Here is a 14669-nt window from a genome sequence, read left to right on the forward strand (position 1 = left end):
CATCCTAAAATCATAAAGCAGGTTGTTTTGGCTTTTATCCAAACCCACCCAATTGTATTTTCCTTCATGGTGTAAGGTGTAAGCTCCTTTGGGAACAAGAGCTGCAGTTTATTTAATTGGCAGAACCCTATGGATTTTGTTTGTGTATAAAATGCTTTAGAAGTATAAAGATATTGGCACACAAACAAAGATTGCTGACCTATTGGAACAGGTGTCCTTTTAAGTGCAATATCATAATTTTGGGACAGACACTTGAGATTGCACAGTTCACTTCAGTTTTTGGATACTATGTTGCCTGCTTGTTTAGCTAAAGATCTTTGTTCATGTCACGCATTCAGACATGATTTGCATGGATTATTAAAGGACTTAAAGTACTCTAAGATCACTCTCAAAGTTTGGGCAGAATAAACACTAGAATTAACATGACAGTTATTGATATATGGCTGTAATTTTTGTTTTACATGTGCTGTAACTTACATTTTATAATACTACTTTTTATATATTATTCTGAGGTACATATTGATTTTCACATTGATAAGTCAAAACATTAAAACCACCGACAAGGGAAGCGAATAGCATTCATTATCTTGTTACAGTTGCAGCTATCAAGGGGTCACTGCTTCAGGGCATCTCCAAAAAATTGAGGATTTGTATCATGTTCCTGCAGTGTTTAGTACCTACCACAACTGGTTAAAGGAGGAACAGCCAATGAACCAGTGACAAGTCATGGGTACCCAATAACTGCGCATGGGGGAAAGATTATCCCCAAAAAAACAGATCCACAGAAAAGCTACTGTAGCACAAACTAAAGAAGACCTAATGCTGGCCATGGGGAAATTGCAGCTTGTGTATGTGGCTGTGTGGCTTCAAACCACTCAAAGTCCCTCTGCTGACCCCATCTAATGCTGAAAACCCATAAGCATGAGAACAGTACACAGAAAAACTAATAATAAATAATAACTAATAAATAAAAAGAAATAGTTGCCCAGGTCAACTAAATCAAATTTTTTCCATAAATGGCCAGATACATGTGTACTTTGGGAGGGATGGCAGTAGAATGTGCTAATAGAAAGTAGGAAGTGTGACTTAAATGAACATCTTGGTCCCACAGAATATTGAATACTTTCTGTGGAGTCCATACTTTGACATATCAGAATTGTTTTGGTGGCACAAGTCTGACCTTCAAAATTTTAAACAGGTGGTTTATGTTTTGGCTGGCAAATGTCAACTTTTTTATCTATTTTATTTTATATTTGTTACTACAGACAAAAATCTTTTTTTTTATTGGTGCAATACAATGTGTTGTATATGTTACCTAAGGTTTACATTTTTTTTTGGATAGAGTGGAACAGAACTGGAACCTATATCAAATTTGTATTTCTGTCTGTGTCACCACCTTACAGATTCATCCGCTCAATTTGCCCTAAAATATTGGTATCTGTCGCCAGAACCGAAATAGAAGGTAAATGTTCCAGTGGGGACACCTGTTCAGGTTATAATGAACAATGTCATGGAATTTCCTTCAGTTTGTAGGGATTTCCTTATGTTGTATTTATGGGCATAAGGTGTACAGAAATCTCCTCAATAGGAAAAACACTGACAAGTATTTTAACTATTCCCTACTTTATCCAAATTTTTTTTTAAAGTGTTGGTTATACACATGTTTAACAGGGAAAATAGGAGGATATTGCATTGTAGTGAGAAATCTTTGCACTGTTCTTGGAAAGTATGTGTATTAATGGTTATGTCAATACAGTAGCAGTAATAGACAAAGGATGTTGTCTTAGATACCAATGGATACAAAGTATGTTATTGACCTGTGAAATTCTTTACTAGGATAGTTAAAGTACAAAACTAAAATAGAAGATTGGTATTCTGAGTGTTTTTCATAAGGATGAATGGAAATTGAACATAAAAGTATTGTTTTTTTTTTAGAGATGGGTTTAATTTTGTAGCTGTTTAGCACTATTCACAGTGATTACTACAAATTTAGGAGTCAAGTTGCTGCAGAAAATGTAAAAGTTTCCATAATTTGTACACAGACTGTGAAAAACCTAACTCAGTCTCTTTGGCACATTATCCAAAAGAGGTTCGAATTTAAGTTGGTAATAGGGAAGGAAAAATAGAAACAAACAATGAGACCTTCAGAAATCCCTCTTTTCACCCAACATGCACCTTCATTAATAAACACATTTTGTTCCATTCACTGTCTATTAGTTCCTATCACTGTCACTATCTCTGACCATCTCTTTGTTTGACTGATTATTCAGCATCTAATGATCTGGAGCTGGTCTCCCACAGTCCACCAATACAGATGTTTGCAATGCTCAGGAGTTCATCACTGCTTGAAAAACAATTTTTGTGATTATATTTTCTGGAGGACAACTTTAGAGCTTTTAGCATTTTGTCATTTGATCCATTATTTTACTTATCTGCTCCAAGAGCTATATTTGCATGGGGATTATTATTAATATTACACAGTATTTATATAGAGCCGACATATTATGCAGCACTTTACAAAGTCTATAGTCTATATTATATAAAGTCTATATTATTAGCTGTCCCTAAATGGAGCTCACAATCTAATGTTCCTACCATAGTCATATGTCTTTAATGAACCTACGCAAACATAGGGAGAACCTATCATGCAGATAGTGTCCTGGCCAATATTTAAACCTGGAACCTAGGGATGCAAAGACCAAAGTGCTACCCTCTGAGTCTGTCTGCTGCCCACTGATATGCCCACTGATAAGACAGATAAATGAAAAGTAATAGTTGGCAAGCCATTACATTAAATTGGCTGGTCTGTACTCATAGCTTCTTCATATAAGTGGTCTTCAGAGATTTGATCTGTGTATAAACCGTATTTATATGTGCTCTGTAACAATTACATTTGTTACTTTTACGTAAACTATATAGGTGAATGTAGGCCCCATCTCGATCAGTTCTGTAGATGTTAGCAGGCATTGCATATGTGGACAACCAACTATAAATCCATGGGGTTTTTAGTGTACCTCAAAGAAAGTGGTATGCTAAAGGAATTTAAGCTGTTCATTTAGCAAGGTGAAATATTATTTCACCAAGCAAAAATTCACCTAAATTAGTAAATATGCCAAAAGTTCACTTTGCAATAATTATCAAATCACACACCAGAAAATGTAGAAAAAAACATTGTTTTGCTTGCATGTGATTTACTACGATGGGTGTCTAAGATGAGCTATATGAAGTGTCTCTTACAGAGTGATAGTTTGCATTGCTAAGTGAACAGTCCAAACATCTTTAGTAAATTGACCCAAATTTTAATGTGCAGACAAAAAATAGGATAAACATCTGTTTAAGTCCTTTAGTATTTTAGCATTGTACTTCTTTTTTTTTTTTAACTAAATGGCTAGTTACAGTAAACTAAACGATTTCTTGAATTTTGAAGGTTCACCACAAAATAATCTGCAAAATCTGTCCTATAATAAAACTTGGCACAGTGTCAGTGCATATTCAGATCCTTAACCCTGAGGTTTCCTGTTGTAATAGGTTAAATTGTGGCTGTAGGGGTCTGAAAGCGAGCAGAAGATCACAGTACTAAAATTCTTAGTGATCAGCAAACCAACAAGAGGTCAGTTCTGGCCTGGAAACACAGAGAGTTCATCAGATAAACCAGCATCCTGAAAGCCTTCAAAACAAAAGAATTCCCAATCGGTTCTCAGACCTCAAACAATTCTGAGTGTATATTCCTTCCTGCTAAACCAAAACACAAGCAGGAAGTGCTTTAATCAGGAACCTTAAGGATCAAGGATAACAGGGTGTCAGAGAAGGGAAACCCCAAACAGTTAATAAACACATAAACTCTCAATGTGTAAACATCAGTAAATAGTCAAAAAATATATAAACCAGTTTAACATCACATTTATTCATTTCTGTTTAGAGGTTATATTTGATAAATATTTAGCACAGTAAATACTCTCAAATTGATCCTTTTGTCAATATTTTTTTAAAAAGGGCCAAAAAAGTGTGATTATGCTTACCACTCCAATGTACACTAGCATTGGATGTGCTGCCCTTTGTGTTTAAACCTTCTCACTTTCTACCCACTTCCTCACCACAATGTAAGTGATATTAAGCTGGCAGAAATATACTGCCCAGCAGGGGACCAGACCAGCACATCTGGAAGTGTGTCCAGTTTTAAAGAATGTTCAGTGTTTGTAGATTCTATTTTGAATATTCACTTCTTTTACAGTTTTTTTTTTTAAACCTGATAACAAGGTCAAATTAAAATGGAAAAATACAGTAGTGTTCCCTCCCTGCCCATCTCTTGCTGACTGGATATTTATGGAGTGGCAATGTCATCTACTCTGCTAACACTTCTCTGTTCTTCTATCAGCATTTTACCTATCAGCACATGCCCATGCAGCAGAACCAGACTGGCTCCTTCTGCTGTAACCAGTACACCCAATACAGAACCATAGTGTGCAAGAACAAACAGAAGCCTAACCTCAAAACTTATTTTAGTATATTTAAACACTGTTAAAGTACAACCCTACCTACAAGAAACCAATTATTTGTTATGTATACACATACAAAAATATATAAGGATAAATATACAGTTAGGGTAAACTCATCTACATCCTTTTAGCCAAACTAGTTGTGAATAATCACCTAGTGATTATTGAATATAATGGATAGTCTCCTTTTCCTCTGTCCTGCACATCCAATGTTTGTTGGTCTAGGATGCAGCCATGACATTTTCTTTACTCAGATGGGTGGCAATATTGCAGGATAAAGAACAGCCTGTGCCTTGTTGCTACTATGAGAAATTCCAAGATACTGACAGGATCCCCAGGTATTTTCTCTTTATTGAGAATCTTTTCTAAATAAAATATATTAGGTACCTGTGATGGTCTGCTTTGCTTAAAGCCTATAAAGGTTTGTTCCCTTGTAGGGTAGTCTTTCAGTGCAATTCAATAATTCTCTTTTATTATTATTATTATTATTATTAATAATAATAAAAGAGAATTATTATATAAATAATAATAAATAATATTAATAAATAGCATTTATATAGCTCTCTTCTTATTGTGTAATAATTACCCCACCTCCTAGATTGTAAGCTCTTTGGGGCAGGGTCCTCTCCCCCTGTGTCACTGTCTGTATTCGTCTGTCATTTGCAACCCCTATTTATTGTACAGCGCTGCATAATATGTTGGCGCTATAAAAATCCTGTTTATTATTATTAATAATAATAATAATATTAGCGCCAACATATTACCCAGCGCTGTACATTAAATATGGGTTGCAAATGACAGACAGATACAGACAGTGACACAGGAGGAGGAGAGGACGTCCACTAACTAAAAAGGCTGATTGGTCTTATTTTAGGAGATGCTACGGAAGTATAAAAATCACATTTCCTTAATTACTTATCATTTTTTAATTTTCAACTTTTATTTTTATTTATTTTATTTTATCGTTTATTTATTGATTTGTACAAACCAAAACTTTGTTGTTAGCACAGTTGCAGAATAAAACACAAGGTAAAAAATTATGTAGTACATCTCTGAAAGTTTTATATATATAGTTTTAAAATTAAAATATACATCTACTATGCAAAATATTTGAATTAAATCAAAGTCGGGTTGCTACGGGTAACCTCCCGATTTACTTCAGTTATAGACAACGCTGCTTGGATTTGATTTGTGAGTCAGCGTAGGCTGACACAGTTTATATGGTGGTCCTTGAAGAAAAACATTTCTTTTAACATTTCATGTCTGCTGTAAGTTTCTTATATTCCCTATAGAACAATTTTTTTGGGATTTCGTAGAAGTATGGGGAACAGCTGCCCCATTCTGTGCAGTGGTCTCACTTAGTTTTATACTGCTTCAGTTTATTACGTGGTTATGTCTGGCTATCCTTTCAAACAGCATTACTATTTTTTAACTTACAGGCTAAATTGTACTGATCATTCTAACGCCATAATAGTAAATAAAACCCCGACTTTCACTTGTCTGTATGTACAGTCAAAATTGGTATTTCTTTTCCAAATATTTTTTTCCCAAATTCTACACAGCAAATGACTTCTAGTCATTTAATAATTGGTGAAACCTGATACTATTGCAGTAAAAGTGTTCTTGTAAATTCTGCACAGAATGTTCCCTTACAGCAGTGTGGTGAGTGTGAAGAAGAAAACACAGCTGCTTCTCTATAGCAATCAATAGGCTGATCCCTAAAGAAAATAAGGTGATTTACTAAATAAAATAAATATGAACATGGATAAACCATGAATGTTTGATTATACATGTGCCTACCTGTGTGTTTGAATGTTAGCCTTCATATATAATAGCATTTACCACAATCCAAGAACTATCTGGCTGATTGATGCATATGATATGGTGCCAATTTGTCTTATGCATTAGGTTGCACCTTCTAAAAAAATGTGACTGCTTGGCTAAGCAATGTTACTGGTCCATGGCAAGAGTAAATGGATATAAAAAAATAGCAATACATGCTATTACATATTACTCAGCCCTGTACATTAAATAGGGGTTGCAAATGACAGATACAGACAGTGACACGGGAGGAGGAGAGGACCCTGTTATGTTGTTTTATAAAAAAAAATGTCCTGTCCGACGACATCCAGGAAGTAGGAGAATATTCCATTTGGCTACTGTCACCTACAGTTGTCTTCCTCGAAATTTAGTCTTCTCCGAAAGATTTTTCTTTTTAAAGTTGTTGAACAAGTCATCAATGGGAGTTCCTGTATTTAACACAAAGCATACCCTTTGATTAGTGAGACCTAGCATGTTCTGATCAGACCCTACACATTTTTCTGTTACAAATTTAGCATGTGAAATATTCTTACCAGTGGGGTCTCCTGAACCATAGCAATTCCAAGAAAATCTTTAGTTCCATTGGCACTTTATGTCTATTGATTTGAACATACCCAGTTTAGAGAGATCATTAAACATGTAGTTACCCTGCCCATCTTTTGTGAAGTATCTTTGTATACATATGCATATAAGAAGATTTATAGCACCACATTAAAAACTTCTATTATAAAACTTATAGTGTGCGCCTGTGCACTTGCAAAATAAACTCTGCAACAATAGTGATGTTTATTTTCATTATTAAATTTTGCAAGGTATTGTGCCCCAGACTATTTCTCATTTTACAAATTACTTTACCAGAGTAATGGGGCAGGCGCTCTTTGATTATTTTCCTAAGTCTGGTTTCCATGGAAACATTCAGTCATCCTTAAAATGTACTATCTAATGGAAGAGCAAAAAAACATTACAACTGTCTTAACCCTTTTTGACAAGAGAGATATCTTCTAGAAGCTTGGGAAGGAATGTATTTATTTGTGTTTGACGCAGTAGATCCATTGTAGGTGTCCCAATCCATGCCAACATCTAAATACAACACAAATACATGTATGAGAGGTGTTTTACCTGGCAAAGGCATTTATTATTTATATCCATTCTATTATGAGATTTATACAAGCTTGTTGGACAGCAAACCCAGGCTAATAGTTTGACTTTTGACTGCATAATCACTTTATAACTAATGTTTCTGCCCCAGTATTCCCTTCTCCCTCCATTACTTACTTTTTTCAGACGTCATTAGCCTGGTTGGGTGACCTACTTAATCCACATGATCATCAATAATAATAAATGTGAGTGCAGGGTGGCATGGCTGCTTAGTCTTGTATAAATGATGCTAGGCATTAGTTACCCCAGAAGACTCAGTGAATAATTTCTGATGTGAGTATTGCAGCCAGAGCTGTTTTTCATTTATGTTTCTTTTTTCTTAAAAATTCTTGCTCAATGAAGGTTTAAGAAGCTTATGGGTTTTTCAGTTGGTGTCCATATGGAAAGTTGTTTGTTGATAATTATGCATCAGTAATTTCAAGGAATGGTCCATCATTACTGCCACCCCAACTTGAACAGCATCTGGGTTCTAGTTTTCCTGCCTTTGACTTTTACTTGGCAGACTGCTAGACCTTTTACGTATAACAGTGTACAAGTGGCGCCCTTATATCTGAATGACCAGGCTCCAGTACCAGGCTTTGCCTTTTCAGGTACTGGATTGAAACTTTCAGAATGTTCTATAATACTGCTTTAGGGAATGATAAGCTCCGATCCCATTTTTTGCTCTCCATGGAGAACCCAATAAAATGTTTATACAAGTTTGCAGAGATTGTGAATCACTACTTGAAAATGCATTTTGCTGCACATGAAATGATAAAAGATTCTGATAGCAGCAAGATGATTTAACATCATGATTCCTGTAAGGCTCCATAGAGATAAATTTGTAGGCTGTACATACAGAAGTGGTGCTCTTTATGGAATGCATATTTTCATTCATCTTTCCTGCATTCATTATGGGAAATCTGTACATTGTCGACTTAATACCTTTGTAAATGTTTAAAATACAGCACCAACTTTTTTGTGTTTAGTGCTGACAATTCAGCTTTTTAGTGTCGTAAATGGGAAAATAGGGCTTTGTAAAATCCTGAAAACTCTAATGAGGGCCATGTGGTTGGTTGGATTTCATGGTTTGCTGAAAATACATTTGTAAAAAAGTGTATGTATGTGTGCGATGGACGGAAGCCTTTGTGTCAGGCTTGACACTGGATCTTTGCACAATGGTCTCATTCACCATACATGACATTATAACCTCTTCTACCGTAGCATGAAGTTTTGTTGAAATGATGGAATTTGGTGCATTGAAAATATGTATGAGAATCTTCACAGCTTACCAGTTATGTTCATTATAAATTGCAATGCGGGGCATGGCAGGCCACTGGTTGAAGACATTACTAATTACCAGATCTGACCTTTCCAAATATGAACTTTAGGGATAAATTGTTCATTGTTACTTTCACATTTCAATGTCGCCAGTAAAGTCTACAAAAGGAATTGCATTTGAAGAATAAAATGTATACATTTTTATGTTAGAAAATGTAATAAATATATGAAATATATTAAACATATGTATTAATATTAAAAGAAAGTGTAGTATTTTCTTGAAATAAAGTAGTGTAGTAGGTAGACATAAATGTCACGCAGGCTTAATAAAGACTATACTTACCTGTTTCTATGACATTGTTCTCCTACTGACTGAAACAGAATGTGGCTTGTGGGCAAGTGAAAGCTACACCTCACTGGTTTAGCATAGGCATAGAAGAACGTAAGTTTGCTTTCTGCTTTTCCTGTTGAGAATTTTGTATGACTTGCTGCAACTTCTAATGCTAATTGTGTGCAGTGAAATTGAGGTAAGCAATTTTAGTACAATGCAGGACAGAAAATAGGGTTAAATTGTTGTACTACAATTCATAACAGCATATCATTTGTTGAAATGTTGAAAAAAGTGAAGTTACAGTTTGTTAAAGACAGTGGTATATCGTTTTTTATACTCTTCAACCTTGCATATTTTTTCTTAATTTTATAGTATTCCATTAGTATATATACAGTGTATTCTATACTTGCAATGCTAGAAGCCAGAGGCAAGAATACATTTTGATAGTTTTTAACCAATGGTTTTCACCCTGTAGGAGGAAGTGTAACAACATCTTCTTCGTGCTGTATTCCACCAGCAGTCTTGGCTCATTTGTGGGAATATTAGTAGAGTCATAGTTACATGATGTCTATTTTCGTTGTTTTCAAGTAATATTTTCTGTGTTGTGTGCACTGACGTAATACTCATAATACTGTGTTCCAGGACATGGCATTAATCCTGAAACATGCCGAAATCCTGATTATTAAAAGGGCAGTGACCGGTAAAAGGGTAAAACTTTGCAGGCCCTTAGCCATATGACATCTTTACCATTTAAAGTGTTCCCTATGATATTATCTAGCATAGCCAAATTAATACAAGTTTAGGTTGTTTTCTTTATTGCAATTTAATATGTAAAGTTTATATTGAGAACTATGATGATTACCTAGTCTTATTAGGAGTGTTTCAGTTTTCATTGGGTGAGAGAAGTAGTAGCCTAATATTTGATGGCTTACAATTTTACTACACTTTGCACATTGGTATTTTCTCTATTAAAGTTTTGCTTCCAAATTAGTATTAATACACATTGTTGTGCCTTGCTAATCCTCTTATCCCACTAAAAATGTACCAGACAGGACCTGTCTGAAACTTAGGCTACATACACATGGGCAATAATTGTTGTTGGAAAGGATCTTTCATGATCCTTTCCAACGACCATTGTAAGATGCATGAACGAGTGCTGTACATACAGTACCTTTCTGCTCTATGTAAAGGGGAGGGGGAGAATGACAGAGTGGCAACTCTGCTGCGCTTTGTCCCCTTCACTTGCATTGAGATTGTTTGTCGTCCTTCGTCAGTGGATTTGCCAGGAAGCTCATTCGGACGATTGACGAAGAGCACTGTACAGATGCAAGATTCTTGTCCGATATTGGCCCTGAGTCAGTTATCAGACGAGATCCATTGCATGTGTTAATAGCCTTAGAATGTCTGCGGATTCTGACACCAAATGCCTCTGGTGACCAGAGATGCAATGTGTATATCTAAGGTTTAGGCCATTTGGAATGCAGAAGCTTTTTATTTAAGCCAAAAAGACACGCTTTTAACTTTCAGTTAACCTGATGTGGTAATGCTGATGTGTAATCCTGATGTGTAAACATTTGACTTATGTGATAATATATATCAGTGATTATTTATTTATAATTGTGAATAGCTGGCTGTTCAATGTGACACTGGCTAGCTCTTAGGTGAGATTACCAATAGGTTGGCAAAAGCAATGTTATGGTCATCTACTTACCATGCTAGGGGTCTTATGGCTGAAGATAACACTGGTGGCTGCTCTATCCCCTTAACTCTCAGTATCCCCAGCGGCAAGTGCTTACCCACTTCTAGCTTGCCCTACTATTCTCTCATTCATTCAAGGGGTAAGCGAATGCCCCAGAGCAAACCAAGTATGGGTTACATGACTGACGATCAATGCAAATTCAGCCTTAGTCTGTGGAGTAATGTATTCACTGCTGCTTGGTTCATACAGTGCCTTATGGATATCTGGCAATGCAGTCAGAACAGCTGTACCAGTGTGTGCAACGTTTCACAGGGTTGGAAAATAGATGTCCTAATCTTGTTTCATTATGTTTGTTTACAGGTCACATTGCATTTAACCCCAATCCCAGCAATCCCAGTTCATCAGAAACCTCTGGTGTTCATCTTAAACTCCCCACGGCCTGTGACGTGGGAGCTGAAGACTGAGAGGCTTGCAGATGACGTTCCAAGATTCTTCTTTGTAAGTAAAGTATATGAGCATTTCGCAATGTGTAGAAATGGTATGCAGCAGCATATGGAATAAATGTCAGGTTGTTTCACTGTAATTGAAACACAGTGTTCCTAAGGCTGTAAAAAACATTGACATGTTTGACTCTGCAGTACCCTTAAAAGTAAACTCCAGTGTAAACTGAATATTAAACTTTTAAATGCATACAGGGAACATGGCCTATTTGCTGAAAAGTTTCATTTTTCTTTTTAGCCCTCACTATACAGAACCAATCTATCCATCTCCCAATTTTCCATAATTGGTTATTTTGGAACATACTTGCTAATGTTGCACCCTCTTTGCTACATTTCAAACTCGGAATGTTTTATTTAAAAAGTGATAATAGAAAGGAATTGGCACAAGAAGTGGAGATGCTTGTCTTATTCTGCAGGGGACTACACAGAACTCAGGTGTAGGAAAACTTTTTGACTTTGACAGTTCACTTGTTAATTGGATAGTAGAAAATTGTAGCTTTTTACACGTTGTCTCTACAATAGAGATGTATTTGTAACATGAAATATGATCATGCCTTTTCCCCTTACCTTCCACAATGCTACCCACAAACCTCAAATATGCTGTGAATATGCTGCTGACCACGAAATGTTTACAGCCTATCTGGTGTGGTGTGCAGTCATGCCATTTTTATTGAAACTCAGAGGAGCCCCCTCATCAAAATCACACATGGTAGGCTGAAATATTCCAAATACTGATATCTAGTGCAGCACTTGCCACATTGCATCAAAACAAGTTCAGTACATACATAGTATTGTAGTCTTCAACTTAATTCTTGTGCTTGACTAATCTTATTTACAGGTGATCAGTACAATGCTGGATGCGGAGTCATTATTGGGAAAATTTGGGATGCCTGGTCATTTTTTTAACTTTTCTCCTAAATATTGCATAAATATTCTTGCATTGTCTTTCATATACTAAATGTTCATCTTGGCATTGCCAAAGTATGCATGCTAATAAAAGAATAGCAGTAATTGTTAGTAGTGGGAATAGGCAACTGTTACTAGCAGTGCACAAACACCATGGTAAAGAACACACATTACTGATAGATGGATATTTACAGGTAGATGTAGGGAATATGTACAATTTACAAATGTATGCATATGGAGTTCTTCTCTGTGATTACATGTAGCAGCTGAAAATAATTTTGTGTAGACTGATCAAAGTTCCTCTGCATTAGTCATTTCTTTTTTCAGACAATAGAAAGGGCAAAGTTGCTGTGTGTTTTTATAGGAAAAACATGACTTTATGAGTACAACAAAATGCTCTGTGGAATTTTAGAAGAAACATAAAGTCGATTATGTTTTTAAATATACATGAAACAGAGATCCAGGTAATGTAAGTCATTATGTACATTATCAACACCTAATCATTTTAACTATTTTTTTAGAACCTCTTTATTGCTAATTTATGATTCTGCTTTGCTACTTCTCCTAGTGTGTGTTTTTGATTCATTCGACTTACTGAAAACAACGCCCTATTTACAGTATGTGGCTGATACTTTTCTCAGTATCATTTAGGCAGGGCCATTAAAGTAGGTAATTTAATGTTATCTACTTAACTTATTTAACATTTAGTAAAATAACAGAATTGAAGAGGAAACCTATAGAAATGTGAAGTTCACATAAAAGAGCTGAGCACAGCAATAATAAGTAAAAATGTGCTTGGTTAGAAACACTGTGGGGCATGGATAATAATTCCATTATTGTAACTTGAAACATGTGTACTAATAGGCTGCTTTATTATTATATCCTATATGTTTCTTTTAAAGATCAATGGAAGTTTTCTAATTAAACCCTTTAAATAGATTCTAGGTGCAATAAAAAGGTTAGTGAACAAACAAAAACATTCATTTTTCTGATAAACCAAAAACAGCCATAAGAAAATAGCCAGTAATTCTGCATGGAAGGACCTTGCCTGTCTGTGTGGATGCAGATGCTTCATTGCATTGGTCCAACACTCCCCCAGTGATTCAGAGCTAGAGATTTCTAATCAGCAAGGAGCTTCAGTTTTGCCAAATAAATAAAAGTAGTTTCTAGCTCTCTAAAGGTCATTTTTGAAAGTTTCAAATATCTAACTTGAAGGCCCTGCTAAACCCAAACTGAACAAGGCAAATTCTTATCACAATCAGGATGGTACGTTATTACAGTGTTTATAAGCAAAATAAACCTGGTTTATTGTTTAAATGTGCATGCACGTGTGATTTTATGACACTCAAAAAAAAAAAAAAAAAGAACAATAGACTGAAGGTAAGGCTGGAGTTCAACTTTAATGTGGCAGTTCTGACTGTTTCTCTTGACGTCAGCAGGAAGAACCAGTGTGAGCTTTGGGTAACCCAGAAGATTGATAGTCTGAGGAAGTGTGACTTTCCCATCAAAATTCAGGGGAATATATCTCACAAATTGAGTTGTGTTAAACAGTGCTGGAATGGGCATGAAAAGTATTTTTTCTCTTAAAAGTATATGCTTGCTTTATACACTTATGTGTTATTTCTAGTTTACTATCTCCATTTCATACTGTATATTGTAATTATTGCATTCCAGTTAGTTTTCACAGCTGCTATACATGAATTTTGTTATATTTCCCCAGCTTATACCGCTATTAAACATGAATCGTATCCAGTTACCTCTAGTTTACTACCAGGTTTTGCAGCAACAAAAGTTGAATTATATTACTGTACTTGTCATGGTGTTTTACAGCTATCAAACATGAATTATATTAATGACTTTCAACAAGAATTACACCTACTACGCATGAATTATATTACTCCTTGTTTGCACAGATTTTCAATATGAATTATATTAATCGCATTATCTGAGGGTTACAGTTACTAAACAGGAATTGTATTACTACAGGGAAGATTCGGTCATTCTATCTTTCAAGGCAACAGGAACAGCATGTCGTTCTTTATTACAGAACATAGGATTATGAGACAAGGTCTTGATCTTTCAGATATAAAAGACTTTTTAATCAAAGGTGAAGGGGATTTTCATTATGTACAAGTTGGCAGCTGAGTGAAGATTTTAATTAAATATCTATCCTAACTCACTGGTGATGACATTATGGCTCAGAGTTCAGCACTCTGGTGTATTGGTCAGAGCAATGTGTGTTTCACTCATAAACCTTTCAATACAATTCCAATGTGTTAGCCAGCATGAATCTCAAAAATAGCCAAGGATTTATTTGTGTAGCTCATAAAGTTGTCACACTTCTTTCATCTGACATTACCTTGCAAATGATAACCCTGACATTTCTCCCAACAGCCCCGGTGTAATGCAATCTTCTTCCATATATTTGGTGCTAATGCTAATAAATGATTATTATTAGTTACAGGCAAAAGCAAGGGGCTACAGATATATGTTTACCT

General features: G+C 35.5%; 1 protein-coding gene across 4 annotated transcripts in view; it reads left to right on the top strand.

Moving 5' to 3' along the window:
• Positions 1-14669, top strand: part of TGFBR3 (transforming growth factor beta receptor 3) — a 126591-nt gene that overhangs the window by 50163 nt on the left and 61759 nt on the right. For all 4 annotated transcript variants that reach the window (XM_072419891.1, XM_072419893.1, XM_072419894.1 and 1 more), the window contains exon 4: positions 11126-11263. In XM_072419891.1, coding sequence (XP_072275992.1) covers positions 11126-11263 — 138 coding nt within the window. The remainder of the gene's footprint in view (positions 1-11125; positions 11264-14669) is intronic.

This window comes from Pyxicephalus adspersus, chromosome 8 (assembly GCF_032062135.1).
Source record: "Pyxicephalus adspersus chromosome 8, UCB_Pads_2.0, whole genome shotgun sequence".
NCBI classification, from domain to species: Eukaryota; Metazoa; Chordata; class Amphibia; order Anura; family Pyxicephalidae; genus Pyxicephalus; species Pyxicephalus adspersus.